This window comes from Lissotriton helveticus, chromosome 10 (genome assembly GCF_964261635.1).
Source record: "Lissotriton helveticus chromosome 10, aLisHel1.1, whole genome shotgun sequence".
Classification (NCBI taxonomy): domain Eukaryota; kingdom Metazoa; phylum Chordata; class Amphibia; order Caudata; family Salamandridae; genus Lissotriton; species Lissotriton helveticus.
Genome location: NC_136071.1, coordinates 820177647 through 820200805, shown reverse-complemented (window position 1 = coordinate 820200805; position 23159 = coordinate 820177647). Strand labels below are relative to the sequence as shown.

The window sequence follows — 23159 nt, the reverse complement described above, 5'->3', positions numbered from 1 at the left end:
CCAGTCCTTCAGATTTCCTCTCAGGTTACAGACAGTAGGTCCAGTTCTCTTCTGATCTTCTGCGCGTCCAGAAAGTGTTTTGCAAAGGATACCTGGAGATACCACATTTATGTCTGGAACTAGTAGTGGGTGGTGGTTGGGAGCGGCAGCTGGCCACTTCCTAACCAAAGGAGTTAAAGTTCCCGGGTCCTGTCCTACCTACTTTGCAGTAAGTCCTATTTCCATAACTGCAAACAGGCTCAAAATGCAAAGTAACCGGGCATTTTCAAGATGGCGAAAGCGTTCGGCCACACTAAAACCTAGGCTGATGATAGGGTAGGGTGGGGTGGGGTGTACTATGGTCATTCTAGGACTGTACCCGAAACAAACCCAGACACAGAAGCCTGGTAGGATAAAAGCAGGGTAATTCAGCAACCTGACAGGAAGACACGTCCTATTTTCTCCCTTTCAAGTGCACCCACTTGAACTGACCGGTCAGAAACTGTGCTGCCAAAAGGAGACCCACATTCTTTACCATGCATATTCTGTTAAACTCACAAGTCATCTGCTCATTCAAGTAGCCTATTTCACACCTATTTAAGACTAAGCATAGGCTGATAGCTGAAAGAGGCTTAAGCGAATTAGCATTATAATAGTTCAGGCAGGTAAAAAATAACTTTTTGAAAAGGTTTTCGAAAAATATTCATTAAAATTCTACTTCACTAACAAGTAAAAATGGTTAGTTAAATATTTTTCTAGCTAGTCCTATTTCTGAGATGCAGTATTAATATTTTAATCTGTACTCCAGTTTTCTTTATAGAACAGCTAAGCTTGCCACGGTGAAAACAGCTGTCTGGGCCATATCACTCGAGGGGTATAGTAACATTAATATTCTACATGTGCCACTGTTAAATACCATGCAAGGAAAACAAGAGGATGACAATATTTAAAAGAGATATTTTGGCGGAGGCGATAGACCTCACTGAACTACCAGAATTCGCCGCACTCAAAGGTAGACTACTGCTGGAAGAAATCCTGGACAAAGCAGTCTCTTGGACCTATAAAACATTAATATCCCAGATATGCTGAGGCTCCTTAGTTCCAGATGGGAATCCACAACGGGGCAGTTACAAGACACTGACTGGGGGAGGCCCTGATGCACCCAAGAGAAGTCGCGATTAAGCTACAGAACGCTTGGTGCAATACAAGATCTTTCATAGAGCAAACTGACATGGGAGCACCTTCACCCTACGTGGCACATACATACACACATTATGGGAATGTCCCCTAGAGGGAGCTGAGCACGATACTGGAGACCCAACTCTGCAAGGAGGCAAAACATGTGCTGCTGGGTGTATCTAAAGAAATTTATTTACCTCGTACCAAACTTTTATTATGCAACCTGAGACTGGTAGCGGCAAAAAGAGATGTTGCTAGATACGGGGGAGCCCCTGATCCCCCTACACTCGCAGAATTGAGGGTGGGTATGGCTGTATATATCGTCGCAGAAAGGGTCTGGCCCAACAGTTCACCAAAATCTGGGCCCCATGGCTGATACACTATGGTCTAGAGCTAGGAAACAATGACAGTGACAAAAGTCGCACACAGGATTGAGTCAGAAACCTACACGGTGGGGTGAGGGTGGGCGGGAGCCGCCCTGTTCCTGTATCCCTCCTGTAAACAACCTGTGGAAAAGTGTACTGTCAAAAACTACTACTCACTAATGCTTTAATTTGTACCAAGAAAGCAAATCTACTATGTACAACGGATCTGTTTCAGTGTACTGGCAACCTTTGTACTAATATAAAGTTAAAAAATAAATTAAAAAAAGTTATGGCAGACCATACTGTAGGGATTAAACTGCAGTAGTAAAGCTACACACAGTAGGCCTGAAGTACTGTTTGTCCTGTCACTGTAGTTGATGGCGCAATAGGTGCTGCAATCTAATGGTGGCATTTGATTGCCAAGCCATGGGTGCACTTTCTACATCATGTACTAGGATTTATAGGCAGGCAGGATATAAGTGCCAATTAAGATTAGGCCAATTCAACCATGTTTAGCATAGGTACTGTGATAAAGTGGCTCTATAGAGACTGGACTAGAATGAAGTACAGTGTGTATAGAGTCCACCAACCCCAGAGGTATAACAGAGGTTAAAGTCAGAACTGACCTTACTCTCCAAAGTGGTAGCTTGGTCGAGCAGTAAGGCAGTACCAGAGGAAAGTGTAAAGCATTTGTTGTACACACTCAGCAAAAGGTTTCACACACTCAAAGACTGAACTCCAGGCCAATTGTTTTTATATCCACATATATAGGTGTTTTATTTTTAGAACCGACAGTTATAAAAATATACTTTTCTTGTTATGAGTTCTCTCCTGTAATTACTTTGCAAAGGAGCAATAAGGTTTGTGCACACAATTAATACAGTATTGACATTAAGCAACACAATCTTAAACAAGCATTGGCATTGCCAATAGGTCTCGCTTGGGGACCTTATAAGTATTTAGTTTTGCAGCACAATATCCGATTATGCAACAAGGATATTGTGCTGCAAAACTAAATACTTATAAGGTTCCACAAGCGAGACCTATTGGCTATGCCAATGCTGGTTATATAGTGCGGACAACAGTAGTGATACATGAAGCAAAAATTACAAGTGAGCATGTTACAAAAGCAAACGTTACGTTACATGAGGCAATAGTGACAGTTGTGCAAGTATCAAGAGCAAACAAAATACAAGAGGTAGCAAACGATATGCAATAGCATATCTGAGGGAACACGGCCATGGGGAAGCTGGCTGGGGAGGGGGAGGAGAAATGCAAGGAAGGCTGTAATTAGGGGAGGAGAAGCCGAGAAGCCGCAGAGCGCACACTGGGCTAAGCCCTTTGATGTGCTGTGCGGCAAATGGAGGGAGGCTGATGCGCGTTCATGTTTGAACACGTGGTTCACATGAACTGCATGAAAACGCCAGCAAAAAGCTGGTGGTTTCATGATGTTTTCGCCACTTGAATTCTCGCTCCGCTCGATGCGCATGCGAGCATCGATAGGTCGCGAGACCTAAAAACACCATAGCATTGAGCTCAATGGGTTTTCCACATGCAAGTACAGTTGATTACTATATAGATTACGTTAGTAGTCCCAGGACTAGATCTTAGAGTCAGTCCTGGGGTCTAAGCTGAAATCAGGTTAGCAAAAACGTTTTAGTTCCTGTAGTGAATTTTTATGAATATAAAGTGATTTTAAAAGTTCACACTTCGAAACTTTTCAAAGGAAATCTGACAATGTTATTCAATTGGAGAAAATTCAGGTCGCTGGTAAAGTACGATCGCGCAACTTTTGTAACCCAGCACTGGTCTCCTAGGGCCAGCACTAGGGTCCTAACTCAAAACAGGTAGGTAATTGCGTTTCAGTATTTCGTGTTATTTTTAAAGAATATTTCAAGTTTTCAAAAGTAGACAGAAGAAATTTCATAGAAAAGCAGACAATGGGTTCCTATGGAGAAAATACAGATTACTAGTAACCCCGCTAGGGATTACTTTTACGGTTCAGTACTGGGCTGAAGGGTACAGCACTGGCTTCTCCCCTGATCACAGGTGAGTACTTCGGAATTCGTACTTTGGCTGATTTTATGTGAATATTTTCAGATTTCAAAACTTCACACTCAGAAAATTTTCGAGTCAAAAATGAGTCAATGTTATCCAATGGCATGTAAGTAAATTACCGGTTTCCAGGTGAGTACTTGGTTGGTGAAGTTACGGTTCTGGGCATAGACTCAGGGGTCCCCCAGGGTCAGGTAAGTACAGTTAGTTCACTCCCAGCGGCACAGGGGCGGCCGGGTGCAGAGGTAGGTAGGGCCAATAATATCCAATGAGGGAAGGGGGCCTTCGGTTGGTGGCTGCTAGCTAGCAGGCCATGCGGCTGTTGGAGCTGGGCTCCTGGTCACTTGCTCAGGGCAAGAGGGGGAAGTAGGACAGTACACAGGGGTCACAGCCAACGGCACTTGGGCGGCTGGGTGCAGGGTGCTTTTGAGCAGTCGGGCGCTCAATGTTATCCAATGGGAAAGGTCAAAAAGGAACAAAGGCTGCAGGCTCGGGGACGGACACTCTCCAGGGGCGACCAGCACTTCGAGAGTTAAGTTGGGATCTTGGAGCACAGGTAGGTACCCCAAAGGGAGGCACAGGGGGCTGTAGGGTGCAGGGGTGGCTTTTGTCAGCTGGTTCGTCGAGGAGGGTCTTTGGGCACTGGACTTCGGGTCCCAGTCGCCAGGGGGACGTCCTAGTGGTCTTGGTTCGTTTGGGCCCGGCCCGGGCTCGGCGGGTGTAGAGTGGGCTGGGCCGGAGCTTCCTGGTTGGCACAAGGTGGGTTGTTGCAGCAGTGCCTCTGCTGATGGGAGTCACAGTCTTCAAGAGGGTCAAGGCAGGCAGGTCCTCCGGGCGTCCCAAGGTTGCTGTCCGCAGGAGTCGCCAGGATTAAGCAGGGGCAGGTTCCAGGATCGACAGGCCGGTAGGGCTGGGGCCAAGTCAGTTGTCGTCGTCCTGTTAGCAGCTGCACAGCGGGTCTTCTTCTTGATCTTCTTTCTTCTTTTCGTATCGGGATCTGAGGAAGGAAGGTTCAGGGAGCCTCTAAATACTGAATTTAGGGGCGTTACAGGTAGGGCAAGGACAGGGACCAATGGGTCCCTGCCCTGGGGTGGGTACACCCACTAGCCTGCTCCTCTCCTGTGGGAGGGCACAGGAGCCTAGCTGTGATAGGGCAGGGCTCCCCATCTTCAAGATGGCCAGAGAGCAGAGTCGTGCTTCACCTCCTCTCCCCCACCTGAGGGGTGGGGTTGGCACAGGCTGGCACCTCCAGCCTGTGCCAATCCCTGACGTAGTTTTTCCCGCCAGAGTGGGGGGCAGGACTGGTGGGGGCTGGTTGCTGGGTACAGCAAATGGTCTGGGGAAGCTCCCAGAGGCGGCATGCCTTTGAAGCTTCCCCCTGCCCATCCTGGGGGAGGAGACCTAGCACCTCGCCCAGGATGTGCATTGTTGCAGGCCCAGGAGAGCGGGGGCTCTCCTACCCAGGGGTCCAGCAACATGTATGTTGTGTGGCAGCCTCTGCAGCCACTCAGCCAGACGTTAATTGTAGGTTAGGGTTTCAGAGGGCATCTCTAAGATGCCCTCTGGTGCATTTTACATTAAATCCCACACTGGCATTAGTGCGGGTTTAATGTGCTGAGAAGTTTGATACCAAACTTGTCAGTCTTCAGTGTAGCCATTATGGTGCTGTGGAGTTCGTAATGCCAACCTCCCAGCACCATATTCTCTTAATGGCATCACTGCACTTACAGTGCCCAGGAATGGCCCTGGGTACTGTAGGGGCACAGGGCTCGTGCACATGTGCCCACAACTCTGGCATAGGGCACCCAGCTGGAGGGGTGACTGAAGTATGCCAGGGCAGTGGGTTCTGTGGGCATGGCACACAGGGATGTGTGCCATGTCAACTCTGGTTTTAGTTCTGTACTAAGGCACTCAGCCTGCAAAGGCAGTGTGTGGGTGCCAGGGTACAGTGCAGCAGCCCTCAGGGGTATTCTCTGGTCACCATGCCCTGGGTACCTAGGGTACCAACTACGAGGGGCTGACAAGTGGCCATAGATGCCAATTAGGTTTTGTTTCAGTACAGTTTTAGGGAAGGAACAAAGGCCCTGGGTACCTGGTTGGCAGGAGCCCAGGGCACTCTCAGTTAAAGCACATCAGCAATTCAGAAAAAAGTGGGGGCATACCAAGGCAAGAAAGATGGCACTTTCTCAAAGGCACTGTACTCCAGGTTAGTAGAGGAAACGTGCACAAAGCTCTAAAGTCAGAAAAAACAGATCCAACAAAAAAGTTGAAAAATGTGGGGTGACCATGCAGAAAAGGTGGAATTCCTACAACTGATCCTAAACAACTGCATCACAAAGTCCTAGTTTAATAATAAACTTCCTTACTTCTCCAATTGTTTTACTTGATTGCTACCCAGACTGCATCAAACCCACTTCTACACTGTTGTAAATAAATTCTCTTTCCAGTTAGCATGGTGCTAGTTATTTTTGGCACCCATTCAAACACTAACAATTGCAGTCCTCTGACATAGTTTTGCAACTAAGGTCTTTGCAAAAACAATAACAATTAACAAACGTAAACATCTTCAATGACTATGTTCCAGTCATTCTAAATAGCACACAAATTGCATATTTTTGGGCAAAACCAGAATTTACTCATTGCTGTGTCTTCCGCATCTAAAGGAGATTTTAAGCAGGGGTTTGAAATAGATTTACCCTCTTCTGCTAGGGATGCTGATTTTCTTTAGTATTGTTCAGACAGATGCTTAATCAGCTCTGCCATTTCATCCCAGTGCTACTATGCATACCCACTGAGCAGGGCATTTGAATTGGCTATGCATCCTTGTGTTGCCTCTCCCTTTTCAAACTTTCTCCCCACCATGTTCATCTTCTTAATTTGTTTATCCGGAGGTGGTCCGGATGTTGTTGGGACATTTGCAATGTTTCTAGCCATGGCAGCAATAATAGAGTCTGCTGGTACAGTTCCTCTAATATATGGTGTGTTTTTCGAGGAGTATTTATATTTTCTCTCGCCCCTTGGTGTTACTGCCCTGCATGTTGCAGGTTTCTTTAAGGCCTCTCCTCCCTGATCCAGTATACTTGGGAGCCGGGGTAGGTATTTGCTCCTACTTTGGGAAGGCAACAATGTCTCTAAAAGGAAACAGGACTGTGATCTTTCTTCTTCCAGTTGCAATCCATACTAGTCTGCTGCACTTTTTATTAACTGATTATACATTGCAATGCCGTCCAGAGGCGAAGGCCTCGACGGGTATGTGTCTATCCTCTCCTTTAGGGAATCAGTTTCAAGGTCCTGACACTGCATCTCGATGTATTCCAACCACTATTTCCCAGAACATACCCTGGGAGTTAAGATAGTCTTCTTCGAATACGATGTATTGTTCTTTCTCCTCTTCCTGTGGTTCTGGGATCATTGGGAGCTCCAGTTCTTCTGGGTCCTTGTCTGTTTGTTCTTTTTCAGTTAACATTTTTGGCAGAATCCTAAATTTTCATAGAGAGACATCAAACTCTTTCCTTTAGTAGTACTGTGACAATTTCAGCTTCTTGTGCTCAATCTCAACTGTGCAGTCTTCGCGTCGAACATAGGAGTCTATTTCCTCTTTTAATTAGAGACTTCTTGCATTGGAGTATCACTCGTCCCTTTTTCAGCCTCTCTTGACTTTGATAGTCTTTCGACATAATCATCTTCTCGGCTGTTCAACCGCCTGTGTTCTACTTGCTGTGAGCCCTGTGAAGTTCTTTCGGCCTTTGCTTGCCTTCAGTCAGCGAGATCTTTGACGCAGAGGCAGCTGTTTGTGACTGAGTCGGTTGTTCGAGACTCCACCCCCATCACTCTGTTTTTCAACGTTACCTTTGAACGTTTCTCCTAAATGTACAGCTCGCAATCCAAAATTCAATGAAAAAACTTGTACACTGATCTTTGAAACTTCTTTGCCTACAAATCATGTGAGCACACTGATAGTGTTTTAACTGTCACGTACTCTATAACTACCTTCTTCAGGACAGGTGACACATTTTTACAAATAAAATTAAACCCTTATTAAGGTCAGCCTCCATTTCTATCGAGAAAATCAAGTACCAAAGACACATTATAGTAGCAATAGCTAGTGGTAAAAATAAATCATCCACTTGGTCACATTCAGTCCTTGATGTTCCTGACTTATCTATCCTAAACCAAAGGTCAAAGGACTTAGAAAATTGGGTATGCCCCACATACTAGATTTCTAGTTCCCCCCCCATAGCACATACAAAATGATGATCCTTCATAATCTCAGTCACAGACAACCGTGATGAATTTCTCAACTGAGGCACTTGCCCAATTGCTTTTCTGATTTTGTGGGGCCTTTTGTATAGGACAACATTAGCACTTTCCTAGCTTGAGGGTATTTAAATAAAATACACATGAGGCGGAGATTGACAGATGTAGCAACGACTGCCTTTCTTTGGTCTACAATCAAAGCTCGGAGATCTAGGCCCCACAGTGGACAAGACATTGGCTCTGTGCCACTGCGAGTAATAAGCAAGTCACTGAGGACCACTGGAGAGGCAGCTGGAACCGCCATACCATGGGTGGACTAGAAAGCATAGATAAAAGTAGCAGAGAGAAGATACTAGTTTGCGGCATAGAGCAGAGTAAGGGACGCAGTGAAAGGAGCTGGGTAAAGGCGCCTGGAGTGCAGCTTCACTGCTGGGTCTGCATTAGCTTTTTGATCTTTTTAAGTTCTGATGCCTGCAGGTGAGCACTAGCTGCAATCTTTTTGTGGACCTTCAGAGACCGTGGAGCTACTATAGGAGACATATGGGGAGGTGCCCCCAAAAGACTGTAGGTGATTTAAGCATGCACAAACAAATCTTCAAATATAGTGACAGGCAGGATAATAAAGAGGAGTACAGAACATTGCTGAAAATAACTCAGATGTAAGTAGTAATTTCTTCCAAACTCAGGCAAGAAAAAAGAAGGCAACAGTGAGGAAACTACAGGACAGCAAAATACGATGGTAGCACTGGTTTACATTTTTCAAAAAGCTTGATAAGACTGAGAAAGTGCCAGTAGCCATGGACATCAGGGTGCTTAGTTCGAAAAACAAAATGTCAAGAATGAACTGTTGGCAAAGTGGTGGGTCCATACCACTGCAGCTGGAGGGAGTGGACTGAATTGAGAACATTTAATAGCAGGCTGTTGGTGGTAATGCTGGTTTTAAAACAGCATGATTAGAACTCTTCAAAAATTAGTTGTTGGTGGTAATGCTGGTTTTAAAACAGCATGATTAGAACTCTTCAAAAATTAGTGTTCTGAGGTGTCAATGAAGGATGTGAAAGGGTTATCTTTTTGTGCAAAACCTTATGCTTTCAATCATCAGAGATAGTACAATGTGAAGGAAAGCTCACATGATTCCATAAAGAAGCACCAACCCAACAGGTGCAAATGGTGAAGGCATTATTTTGGTTCTCAACAATCCAGATATCAAAGAACTTATTTTTTAGAAGATATCAAACCTCAAGTTGGAGTTGCAAAAGAACATCTAATGAGTTCATTTGTTTCTAGAGTTATCCTGTGTAACAGTCCTAGTGGAAAACCTTCCAAAAGAGACACCACAAAATGATGTATTGTATTGTAATTGCATTTATATAGCGCTTACTTCCCCATACGAGGCGTAGAAGCGATTTTTCAGCGAGTAGCACGCTACTCCAGGACCCATTGAGGATTAGTGTTGAATTAGTATAGTGAAACATGCAAGTACATTTTAAGTGGTGGATAGTTTAGTCAGTTATTTGGATTTGGAATGATAGCAGAAGGATAGAGGAGGAAAAAAGGTTTGTATTTATATAGCGCTCGTTACCCCTGATGGGGTGTTGAAGCACGCTATTTAGGAAGCCCATAAAGGATCAGTGGTGAATTAATATGGTGAAACATGAAAGTAATTTCAGTGGTGGATATTAGTCAGTTATTTGGAGTGAGAAGGATAGCGGAGGAATAAAAGGGGAAGAAAGGTTTGCATTCATAAAGCACTTGTTACCCCTGATGGGTGCAAAAGCGCTTTTCTGGCGAGTAGCACGCCACTGCGGAACCCATAAAGGATTAGTGTTGAAAATTAGTATAGTAAAATATGAAGTAATTTGAATAGTGGATAGGTTATTCAGTTATTTGGGTAGAGAAGGGTAGGTGGCGCGATAAAAGAGGCAAAGAGGTTTGTATTTATAAAGTGCTTGCTACCCCTGATGGGGGTTTAAAGAGCAAGTAGGAGTAGTTTCTGTCCTGTAACTCCAGTTCTGTAGTAGGGGTATCTCTGTTATAGTCATAATCTAGTGAATAGTCCCGCCCATGTGCGTGGACCCCGGAGCAATCAAAAATAATCTCTTACAGTGTCAAAAAATGCAGAAAATGCATAGACACTTAAGAGAGAATTTAAAGACAGATAATGCAGCCAAAAAGGCTACACTGTCCAGTACTTCAACTAGAAATTCCACCATAAAATCCACAAAACAGCAAAGCCTGTACAGATTTCCCTTGCTTAACAGCAAAATCCCTCAGGAATGATAGAGAGAAGAACCTGGACAGACAAGCCCCATAGGCTGCCATTATGTGGCTTAATTAGGATACTGTGCCTTTAAGGAACCTTCCAGAACCTTCTCTCAGTATCCCAGAATGCATAGCAGGTCCAACTTAGCCTCAGTTCTTTTCGAGGGCGTAGGAAACGCCAGACCTGTAGCATTATGATCATGAACAACACTCCACCGGGGAGGCGGGAGGGCGCTTATGACTATAACAGAGATACCCCTACTACAGAACTGGAGTTACAGGACAGAAACTACTCCTTCTGTAGTAGGGGATCTCTGTGTATAGTCATAATCTAGTGAATAGAATGGCAAGCCCATCCCCACACCAAGCGGCGGTGGAGAGTAAAATAACGCCACTACTGTGCGAACAGATTCCGCAGCGAAGCCTGCCCAACCTGAGCGTCTGTCCTGGCATCAGAATCCAGGCAGTAATGCTTAGCAAAGGTATGGACCGACTTCCAAGTGGCCGCCTTGCAGATCTCTGCAATGGGAACATTACGGAGCATAGCTGTCGTAGCAGCCTTGCCCCTGGTGGAATGAGCCTTAGGTTTGCCCCCTAAGGTCTTATTAGCTTTGTAGTAACACAACTGAATGCAGGACACAATCCACCTAGAGATGGACTGTTTAGAGGTAGCAAGACCCGTCCTGACTGAACCATAATTGATGAACAATTGGTCTGACCTACGAACATCTTTAGTCTTATCAAGATAAAACTTCAGCACCCTCCGCACATCCAGGGAATGTAAAGACCTTTCCGCCGGAGACGAAGGATTCTGAAAGAACGTAGGCAAAGTGATAGTCTGATTGATATGAAAATCAGAAACAACCTTGGGAAGAAACTTAGGGTGAGTACGCATAACAACTTTAGCATTATGAAATACAGTATAAGGTTCCTGGCAACACAATGCCTGAATCTCACTCACCCTGCGGGCCGATGTAATGGCCACTAGGAACGCCGCCTTCCAGGACAGGTGCTGCAACGAAGCCTTATGAATGGGTTCAAAAGGCTCCTTCATCAATCTGGACAGCACCACATTCAAGTCCCATGAAGGCGAAGGAAGCCTGACAGGAGGGAACACTTTCTTCAAGCCTTCCAAAAAATCTTTGATCACAGGGATCTGGAAAAAGGAAGTCTGTGAAGGGCCTTTCCTGTAGGCAGTCAAAGCAGCCAGATGAACCTTAATGGAATGGACATTAAGGCCCGACTGCGCCAGATGAAGCAGATATGGAAGGATGACATCTTCCTTGCATGACGTAGGGTCATAGTTCTTAGACTTGCACCAGATGCAGAACCTCTTCCACTTGTAAGCATAGGAAGTCCTAGTGGAAGGTCGCTTAGCCTCCTTCAGTATGCCCATACAATCCTCTGGGAGATTCAGATGGCCATATTGCACTATTTCAGGAGCCATGCCGCCAAACTCAAAGACGAGAGGTTGGGGTGCACCATCCGCCCCCCGAACTTCGTGAGAAGGTCCTGCCTGCACGGCAGCTTCATGTGAGGAAGGAGAGAACGGTGAAGCAGGTCCGTGAACCACCACTGTCTGGGCCATTCCGGGGCAATCAGAATCATTCTCGCCCTGGACTGGGACAGCTTGATGAGAACCGCCGGAATCAGGGGAATTGGTGGAAAAGCGTACAGAAAGCTGTTCGACCAGTTGATCCATAACGCGTTCCCCAGCGTCCCTGGTTGGTAGTACCTGGAGGCGAAGCCTCGGCATTTGCTGTTTTCGGCGGTGGCAAACAGATCTACGTCTGGAGTTCCCCACCTTGCGAAGACTTCTCCTAGTACTTCGTCGTTTATGACCCATTCGTGGTTTTCCTGCACGATTCTGCTCAGTTCGTCTGCCTGAACATTCTGCACACCTGGCAGATGGGTGGCCGTTATCGACAGTCCTCGAGCCAGAAGCCAGTGCCAGATCGCCTGCGCCTCCTGCGACAGAGTGCGCGATCTCGAGCCCCCCTGCTTGTTGAGGTAATACATCGTAGTCGTGTTGTCCGTCTGAACAAGCAGAGAGTTGGTCTGAAAGGACGGATGAAAGGCCTTCAGTGCCAAGTGAACAGCTCTCAGTTCCAGGAAATTGATGTGGTACGTGGACTCCGTCGGGGACCACGTCCCTTGAATTTGCAGGTCTCCGGAATGCGCCCCCCAACCTTGGAGAGACGCATCCGTCACGATGGTCTGTGTGGGAATGTCCTTGTGGAAGGGAACGCCTCTGAGGAGATTCTCCTTCGAGCACCACCACTTCAGAGACTGAAGAGCATGCAGAGACAGTCGTATCCTGTCGTCCCAAGAACCTCTCCTCTGGTCCCACTGATCCTCCAAGCACTCCTGCAGAGGTCGCATCTGTAGCCGTGCGTGAGGAGTGAGAAAGATGCAAGAGGCCATCGATCCCAGTAGAGAAGACACGGTCCTCACAGTCGTAGACGGAGTTTTCATGAGAGCCTGAGCCTTCCGAACGAGTGATAAACGTCGCTCTTCCGAAGGAGACACGCTTGCTGACAGCGTATTGATGGAGGCCCCCAAGTACTGGATGCACTGCACCGGAATCGGGACCGACTTGGACATGTTGATGTGCAACCCCAGCTTGTTCAAGAGAACGCACGTCTTCTGGAAGTGTGCTCGAGCTTCCGAGAAGGAGGAAGCTTTGATCAACCAATCGTCCAGGTACGGGTAGACAAACACCTTGTTCTTCCTCAGGTGTGCCGCTACCACTGCCATACATTTTGAGAATGTCCTGGGTGCAGACTTCAGTCCGAAGGGTAGCACCGTGTACTGATAGTGATTGGTGCCGACTTGAAAGCGCAGAAATTTTCTGTGTTTGCATGCAATGGGCACGTGGAAGTATGCGTCCTGTAGATCTATGGCACACATCCAGTCTCCCCGTTGCAGCTGAGGGTAGATCTGATGCAACGACAGCATGCGAAACTTTTCTCTGCGAATCCACTTGTTTGCCTGCCGCAAATCCAGAATGGGCCTGAACTCGTTTTTGTCCTTCTTGCGGACAAGAAAGAACCGAGAGTACAGACCTCTTCCTCTTTGAGACAGAGGTACGTCTTCGATCGCCCTTTTCCTTAGCAGAACGTCCGCCTCCGTCTGAAGCTCGCGCAGTTGATACTGCGAGCTGACGGGAGGAATCGATGGAGGAGGGCTGGTGAAACGTAGACTGTATCCATTGCAAACAATATTCAGCACCCACTTGTCCTGAGTAATTTTTCTCCACTCTGCCAGAAAAAATTGAACGCTTCCCCCCACCGGAGCGGGTAACGGACGAGGGGGAAGTAACAGCTCAGGGACGGGACCCGGCCGGGCCCTTGGTCGCGGTAGAGGACTGTTGACGACCTCTACCACCCTGTCGCTTCTGGAAGGGCTGCCTGTACTGCTGCTGCTGCTGCCGCTGTTGATGTTGACCAGCAGACTGCCCCCTTCCACGACCCTGCGCCCCAAACCGACGCTGGTACTGTCGGAAGGGTTTCTTTTCCTTGGGCTTTTCCAGGCCCACTGCCGTCAGGGTCTCCGCTTCGGCCTTCATCCTGGCCATCTCATCATCCGCGTGCTTCCCGAAGAGGGTATCTCCGGAAAACGGGAGATTCGCCACGCGTTGCTGTGCCTCCGGTTTCAACGATGTCAACCTGAGCCAAGCATGGCGTCTCTGGTGAATCCCGTGGCAATATCCGTGCGCGGACAGCAACGATATGTCTGCTGCGGCGCCGATGGCCTGATTAGAGACCAACATCCCCTCCTTGACGATCTCCACAAAGTCCTCCTTGCGGTCTCGAGGGACGAGGTCTGCGAACTGCTCCATCGAGTCCCAAAGGGACCGGTCGTAACGTCCCAGCAAAGCCGAGTCACTGGCTGCCTTCATGGACGAGGCGGATGTCCCACACGCCTTGCGACCAGCAGAATCGATCCACCGGCTCTCCTTGTCCGGAGGCACCGTGGACGCAGGGGAGGTGGCATGAAGCTTCCGAGCAGCAGTCACGATGACTGAATCCGGTACCGGGTCCTTCCTCAAGAAGGCTGGGTCTGAGTCCGGAGCCCTGTATTTTTTCAGTATCCTGGAAGGTACAGATTTCACCGTTGCCGGCGTCAGGAATAGCTGTTCGGCGGGCTCAAGGAGCCCCGGCACCAGAGGTAACAGGGGGCGAGACAAGTGCCTTTTGTGTAAAGTCTCAAAGATTACCGAGGTAGAAGCCGTAGGCGCTTCAACCTCAATGCCCAACTTCGCCGCACCACGCAGGAGAACCTCCTGAAATGTGCTAATATCGTCTATCGGAGACACCCTAGTCTCCGGCGAATCGGACAGCGTGGGCGAGTAGGAACGGGTCCCAGACGGAGAACGTGACCTGGACCGACGTCTCTTGTGATGATGCCTGGATCGTGATGAAGATCCGCGGCCACTCCTCGACTTGTCCCGTCTCCCCGAGCGAGACCTCGACCTCTTGGGCCTCGGACGCTCCTTCGGCCTCCCAGGGTCAGGAGCTCCAGGCTTCTTAGGAGTCTTCTTCGGAGGCGTCGGGAACTTAGGCATCGACACCCCCCTCGGTGGGATCGGGGGTGGAGGAGCAACCGGACGCGGGTCCCGCGGAGCCGGCTTCGGAGGCGGGGTAGGGGCCTTCGGAGGAGGACCCTTCGGCACAGCCGGCCGCGGAGGAGGCGTAGACGGCTTCATCGGAGTATCCACCCCGGAATGCGCCGGTCCCGGCGAGCCATCACCTCTACCAGAGAGTGGGGAGCCCCCCACAGTCCTGGGCCTGTCCTTAGGACCTCCAGACGCTGAAGACCGGTGTCCAGACGACGACCGATGTCCCCTCGACGTCGAACGGTCCTTCGGCGTCGACCGAATCACACTCCTCGACGTCGAACCGTGTCTCCGTCTCGACGTCGACCCCGACCAGATCGACGAGCCACGAAACCTCGACGACGGGCGATGGTGCCTCGACGGCGACCTCGACCTCTTCGCCGGTCTCGACGTCGACTTCCTGGATCGCTTCGACGGCGAACCTTTGGACCTTCTCGACGTCGACCTCTCCGACCTTCTCGACGTCGATCTCCTTGACCGTCTCGACGTCGGCCTTTTGGAATGCTTCGACGTCGACCTCTTCGGCGCCGGAGATGGCTTTCGTCTCGACGGCGACCTTGACGACGAGGATCCCCTCGACGACGATGTCCTCGACGGCGAACGGCGGTGTCGCCTCGACGGCGAGCGCCGACGCCGGGCCCTCCGATGTCGATCACTCGACGCCGACAGCGACGACGAGGATATCGACACCGGCTTCGACGGCGGCCGGAACACGTTCCTCGACGTCGACGGGCGACGTTTTCTCGACCCAGAGCCCTGGGGAGACCTGGAACTGGCCGTTGACCGTCCCCTCGACGTCGTGGTCAGCGCAACTGACCCAGACGGAGACCTTGGGCGCGGGCTGGTCTTCCTGCCCCTGGGGAGCCCCCCAGAGGCCTCAGCATGGGTAGAAGGAGCCCCTCCTGACCCACCTCGTGCCTTCAGCTTTCTCTCCTCAAGTCCCTGAAGCCTGATCTTCTTCCTCTCCTTCAGGGTCCTTCCAGAGAAGCTTCTGCAGATCCTACACTCCTCAGGGATGTGGGAAGAGGGAAGGCAGAGAATACAGACCTCATGGGAGTCTGTCTTGGCCTTCTTTCTTGAGCACTCAGGGCATTTGTCGAATAATGCAGGCATTATGGACAAAAAAGAGTGCAGAAACACAGAAAGAAAGTCACCAGAGTACTTTAAAAGTACCAAAAATCGAAATCAGTGTAAAACACTAACAAAAACCCTTGAAAGGGAGAGCTCAATGCTCCAGGGTCCTGCTTGCAGGAGCCGGAAAAAAGAACTGAGGCTAAGTTGGACCTGCTATGCATTCTGGGATACTGAGAGAAGGTTCTGGAAGGTTCCTTAAAGGCACAGTATCCTAATTAAGCCACATAATGGCAGCCTATGGGGCTTGTCTGTCCAGGTTCTTCTCTCTATCATTCCTGAGGGATTTTGCTGTTAAGCAAGGGAAATCTGTACAGGCTTTGCTGTTTTGTGGATTTTATGGTGGAATTTCTAGTTGAAGTACTGGACAGTGTAGCCTTTTTGGCTGCATTATCTGTCTTTAAATTCTCTCTTAAGTGTCTATGCATTTTCTGCATTTTTTGACACTGTAAGAGATTATTTTTGATTGCTCCGGGGTCCACGCACATGGGCGGGACTATTCACTAGATTATGACTATACACAGAGATCCCCTACTACAGAAGCACACTACTCAGGAACCCATAAGGATTAGTGTTGAATTAGTATGGTGAAACATGAAAGAAATTTTAGTGGTGGATATGTTAGTCAGTTATTTGGATTGAGAAGGGTTGGGGAGGGGTAGAAAAGGGAAAAGGTCTGCATTTACATAGCGCTTGTAATCGTGATGGGGTGTTGAGACGTTTTATTGGCTAGTAGCACGCTACTCTGTAACCCATAGAGGATTAGTGGTGAATTAGTATATTTGAATATGGAATTTGAGAAGTGAACATGTTAGTCTATTAATTTTGATTGAAAAGGATAGTTGAGGGATAAAAGAGTGAAGGATGATTTTTTTTTTTTAGGTCTTAGCAGTAGGAGGAAGCTTTTGGATGAGTAAAAAGGAATTTTGGATGGGAAGGAGTCAGAGGGAAGAGTTTAGAAAGATTTGTTTTAGGGGATCGGTATAGTAAAAAAGGTGTCAGGTGATGCAGGGACGGGTACAGTAGGAGAGAGTCTAGAAAGGTTTTTTGGGGGGATCATAGTAGTGGTACAGGGTTTGGGATACATTAAAGAGTGGATGTATAGGATATATTGACAGATGTATAGGATGAGAGATAGGGTATTGCATTGGAAAGAGTAGAAGAAAGAAGTTTGAGATGAGTCAGAAGGTTGGGCTAGAAGATATATTGAGAGAAGTATAAGCTGAGAAATAGGGCAATGCATTGTAAAGGCTAAATTAGAAGAAAGGGATAAATAAATAGATTAATAAGTACATTGAAAGTATATAGATACATAAAGGAGGTAAGTATATGTAGATTAAAGATATTGATAGAGGCACAGGATGAGAAATAGGGTAGGGCATTGGATATGCTTTTTCAGGAGAAAAGTAACAGACACACATATCCAAGTACATGGAAGGTACATAGATGCACAATGGAAGTATTTACATGTAGACCAAAGATGATTTTAATTAATTTATTTGTTATTAATTATTTTTATTTTTTTCCCTCTCAACAACATAATTATTTTACATGTTTATACAAAGCAATACACAAAGATAGGTACATATCTATAGGGAAAACAAATGCTTATATACAGAGGGATATGCTGTAAATTTCTGTTTGCGTATGGTGCTTATGTGAGGAAGAGCCAATTCTTGAGTAGTTTTCTGAAGGTAAGGTGGTTGTCGGTGGACCTTATGTTGGGAGGTAAAGAGTTCAATAGTTTGGCTGCTTGAACAGAGAAGGATGTGTCACCCATGTTTTTTTTCTTGTATCTTGGGTTTTTGAGGCGAGATGCTCCTTTAGAGCGGAGGTTCCTTTGTTGAATGTGTTTGATTATTTTATTCCTGATTAAGAGCGGTCCCATTCCATGTATTGCTTTGTGGGTGATACAAAGCAGCTTGAACGTGGATCTTCTGGCAACCGGTAACCAATGCAGGGCTTTCAAGGCAGGGGAGATGTGGTCTCGCAGGTTGATATGCAAGAGTAGTATGCCAGCCGAGTTCTGTATCCGTTGTAGTCTTTTCATGGTCGTTAAACGTGATCCGTGGTAGAGGCTATTGGCGTAATAGAGTTTGGACAGAACAAGGGAGATGGTAGCTTGGACCTTGTGTGGAAATCCCAAATAAGGGAAAATTTGCCGCAGGGTTTTTATAGTGACAAAGCTTGATCTCGCTAGTTTGTCCACTTGGGCATTCATCGACAGCTTGGGGTCCATGGACATTCAGAGGTTTCTTACTTCCTTCTATACTTTAGGTGGTGATCCCAGTTCATTAGGCCATGCGGCAAGCGGGTTGTAATATTTACAATCGCCACACGGGAGTATTTCAGTTTTTGAAGCATTCAATTTGAGATGGTTCCAAGTCATCCACGGCTCTGAGACAGCTGAAAATTGGTGATTTTCCAATGTCTTTGGGGCATTCCAGTTGCAGAAGTATTTGAGTGTCATCTGCATAGTTATAGCACGTGAGGTGAGATTTATTGATCAGTACTGGAAATGACTTCATGTAGATGTTAAAAAGCTTGGGAAAGATGGTAGAACCTTGAGGGACCCCTGCTTTTGTGGAGTACGGTTTGGACAAGAAAGATGGGGTATGGATGACATTACTAATACACATATAAGAATCAATGAATATAAATTAATAAGTAATCAAATGTAGAAGGGGTACACTAGTTTTTTATTTATTTATTTTATAGTTTTGTATAGCGCGAACAAGACCCGTGGGTATCAGAGCGCTTAACATGAAATAGGAAAAGGAAAAGGGTTAACATATATATAAGCAGTTAACAAGCAACCGCAGTGAGGTAGATGATATAAATATTCGTAACACATGTAACGTTAGCGTAGGTAAATATGCTATGATTAAATTAATAACAAAAACATGTATATATAACAAATATGAGGTAGCTCGGTGTAGGTTCATGAAAGATGCTGTTCTCCTGTTCAATCAGAATCACCATTACTATTGGCTTTTAGGTTGTTCTCACATCATGAATTACCGTTTATGGGCACAGTGGAATGTAGATTATGGGACCATGTGAAGATTTGCATCAGCAGCACAAGATGAAGTGTAACAGAAAAAAAAGGGCAACAGGAAGACAAAGTACAATGAGTACCCATGTTAATGCATAGTACTTTGGCACTCAACAATTTCAAAGATCTCAACCTGCACCATGTCAGGCATGAGTAGCTCCTTGAGGCCTGTTTTTCCTTAACATTTGGAGGTTTCATTTATTTTTCCCTTTAAACGAACAGAATGCAAAGAAAAACAATTCCAGCACGCTCTAATTTTAGAAGACCAAGAATTTTCAACCTTTGTAATGTGTTTGAGTGATTCCTTGACAGGTGCAGGAAGCCATTTCTGTGAACAAACCATGCTTGGAATATAACCTATTGAAAATACCTTGTTTTGTACAGGGACACCTGTACACAGCAAATACATATGTATGTGTGTGGATTGTCATGTTTGTTCTAACTCAGGCTAACAAGACGAAGAAGGGAACATTTATCTTCTCTGGTGCACACTCTGTAAATGTGTCAACTCAAGAGATAGACTTGTGTATATATCAAGAACCACAGTGCAAATATGCTGTGCATTGATACAGTAGTGGAGCATCAGTCGACCCCTCCTCGCTCCACTCAACCGGTGTACAAGGGGGTGGGATTTGCAAAGGGCACAGGTTGCTGGAGGGAGCACTGAACACCCTAGTTTCGACTTTGAGTCTGTAAGTACTCTAAGGCATGTGGAGTGCACTATATGACTTGTCATATTAGCTTTTCGAGCCAAATGTACTCAAACATTCAGGGGCAAGGGTAGAACCTCTTAGTATGCCACATGTGAGTGAGATTTAAAAAAGTGTACGTCAAAGGTTACCTCTATTTTCTTTTCTTCTTCCGATAGGATGGGACACCTATTATCTCCCTAATAGATTTCTATTCACACCAAATCATTTTAGCTGATTGTTACATGCTGTAGATCAGTAGTCCAGGTGAACAGTGACGAATGACACCACATTATGTATAATATCCATTGCACATACTAGTACTCTGGTTGAACAAATATAGATTTGAAATTTAAAGACACATTGAATGGAAGTGTTTCCTCCAGAATCACTAAGTGTTTGGTCGAGTAACAAATCCAGGATTAGTCATCTACTTTACTGAAAGATATCTCCTAGATCCCATAAAAAGTAATCGGCACTAACCAAATGAGCAGGAGGTTATTGTTATAAACTAGGTCTTCAAGCATACTGCACAGTTATCAGACCTGGCCTGTAGTAATATTAGTGGTTGGCATCCTGCTAGCTATATGCATGCTATTCATGGTTTAACTGAATGACTACTATCACTAACCATATTGCTGTAGTCCAATTCAGGAACCTATTCTAGTTTCCCTGCCTTCTGGATCATACATTCCATAAAATGACAACATCCCACAGGAAGGATATTAAGTGTGTAGGTGAGAAGTTTATACCTGTGTGTTCTTGGTCTCTGGTTGAGGGAAGCTGTTCTGCCAGGACTGTGTTGGCTCCCAAGTCTGGCTGGACTAGTCATGTAATCATTTGGAACAGTAGGAGGTTTGACAGGCTCCAAGGTTTTATATGGTGTATTTCGTCTGAAGAAACAAAGGAAAAAGTGAATAGATGGAATCAGTTAAATCATGATCACACTAATTGATTACACTTTGATGCACACAACTAAACACCACAAGAAGGTAGTATGAAACATTTTGAACAGTTTATAGGACACAAGTGAAGAACAAACCCATAAACATTTTACAGGAACAATTACAACTTTGTAGGTCTTTGTTTGACGTCATGAGGGTTCAACCGAAACTTCGTCTGTGATCGGCTGTTAGAGCCACAAGAAAATGTACACTTGATTGTAAAAAAGTAGTATTAGCATCATCTGTTCTGTGAAAAAATGGCTTTGGTAGGTAAAGATAAATGAACTACATGTATTATTCTATTCATATTAATTACTCCATAGGCATATTTCGAAAGCAAATGCAATCTCCTACCAACATAACCTAAAACTGATCATTAACTGAAGTCATTACATTTGCATCAACCTACTGCCTCTCTCAAAGATGCATCTTTCCCCTATGGCGGAAGTAAGAGTAGCTAAATTCTCTCAACGCAACCATGCTGATGAGTGGGGATGGGAGTCCCAGAATATGATCTGTGTGGAGACATAATCAAGAGAAACTGCACAACCTCAGTCATCCCTCCCACCTCATTTTAATCATGCAAGCCCAGAAACGTGGCAGGAGGTGGAAAACAGAAACAAGGTATATTTTGTGTCCTTTTTGGTTTTGGCCCGTCAAACGATGAAGCATGCCTTGATATGTTAAGGGTGAGACGACCTATAAAAAAATCTTTTGATGACCCTCTCAGAAAGAATTCCCAACTACTAACGGGAAGCAGGGACATTAAGTAACCTCTAGTAGTTTTGAGAGTTATATATTTTGTGTCCTTCACAGCCCCTGCAATGTCATTCATACTTCCTTCTGCTTGTAAATGGAGGTGATTAAGAGGAAAGATGCAAAACACGGACATAAAGAATATTACCTTGCCCAAGATCAAAATGACAACATTTTGAAAGCCAGATTTCTGCTTAGAGATGTCAGTAGCAAATGGAGTTGCACTTGCTTACACTAACCAATGCGTCACTGGTGAACCCTGCAGTGAAAACTGCTCAATTCTGAATGGTTGGCTGTCAAAGGCTTTGGATAAACTTGCTCCCTATTGTGAGCAAGAACTGTGAAAGCAAAGAAAATCAGCATGCAATGCAGGCAAGTGGCATGCTGATAGAAAGCAGATAGGGAAAGGGATATTCTGGTGTGCGCTACAGTAAACATTCCTTGCAGGGTCAAGGAAAATGTCTACAAAGCCTACAATGAATCATCTGCTATTTAAAGGTTTATAGATCTGGTGCACTTTTAATATTTAGCAGCCACTAAGAGAACACTAGCTAGGAACTTTGTGTAAAGTCGAATCCATGGATATCTGAAATAGGCAACAAGACAAATTATTTATGATGTCAAATCTCTCCGAAACCTAGATGTGGTCTTGCAGAAGCTCCATTCACTCTTTCCATTCTCCTGATAGCAGACGGAGTGCCATAATCTCTTCTGCTCACCCCAAAGTTCCCCGGCCAGGCATTGGCGGACTCGGCGGCTTCTGCGTAGGCGGATTTGTTCTTGACAAGGTGCCAGTTCTTGGGGGCTGATTACTTCCATGCTGTAAATGAAAGGTTGCACAGAGATGATCATCCTGCAGGCAAGACATATAAACGTACTTTGGTCGTGTTAAAAGAGGATTACCAGACATGCTCGGTTATACAAATTATGTTGCATGTGTTTTTTACCTATATGTGACTCACTAAATACAGAACTAAAAAACAAATAAGGACAGTAAAATGGATTATGAAGCATGCTACATTGGAAGAAGTAGCTTTATTGTTTTTTTTTTTAGCATATTAGAGGATTGTTTAAACTTAATATAATGGGTTGCATTCAGAATTCTTGATTGCGGAAATTAATTGATCATGTAAAATGGAGGTGTGTGTATTTTTTTTTTTTGTTAAGCGTGAACGTAGTCAAAAGGCAGTGGAGCTCTGTACATGCGAGTATGCTGGAAACAGGCAGCCACATTGCTTTCAGACTTCTTAAAATGGCGCCATTCAGAGAGGCAGTCACAAAGCTTTCAGGCCTTGCACAGTAACTTGCTTTGTCCAGGTCATTCACTGGAGTCTGGGAAGCTTTCCATTATAACGAGAGTCGATAACAGCGAGGCAGCTACAATTATGAGCAAAGCACTACAAGTTATGTTAGGCAAATTAATATCTCTACCAGAACGCCGATGTCAATATATCCGTGATATATTAGCACATCTAGCCTAGTGTTGCCACTTTGGAATGAGATGATAAAGGATTAATGTATTGACATACCAGAGGAAAAAGCAGACAGAAATGAACGTGAGAGAGTCGGTTTATACGTTTTCAGAACGTCTGTTTTTAGGGAACAAGGGTGTTCTGAACAAAATGAGAAAACTCCTCTTACCTTTGCCTTTAGCCACTTAAAGTTGGCAAAAGGGAAAAGAAAAAAGCAGAAATTAATGGCAGAATAGGTACAACATTCAAGCTACATATTGGTTGCTAAAATTGGCTCCACTTTCCTTGTCCTGCTTTTCAGCAGTCTGTTTTTAGTTTCCCTGACCACTCTATTTATCCCACATTTTCTTAATCATGCTTTGAAGAAATATCAGCATTGCTCAACATGTGTGCATAC

At 45.8% G+C, this 23159-nt stretch overlaps 1 protein-coding gene across 21 annotated transcripts in view; it reads right to left on the bottom strand.

The window, feature by feature from the left end:
* ABI1 (abl interactor 1) overlaps window positions 1-23159 on the bottom strand; it is a 295046-nt gene that overhangs the window by 74558 nt on the left and 197329 nt on the right. For all 21 annotated transcript variants that reach the window (XM_078663410.1, XM_078663413.1, XM_078663423.1 and 18 more), the window contains exons 4-5: window positions 22010-22110; window positions 20343-20483 (exon numbers count right to left, since the gene is read on the bottom strand). In XM_078663410.1, the coding sequence (XP_078519536.1) occupies window positions 20343-20483; window positions 22010-22110 (242 nt within the window). The remainder of the gene's footprint in view (window positions 1-20342; window positions 20484-22009; window positions 22111-23159) is intronic.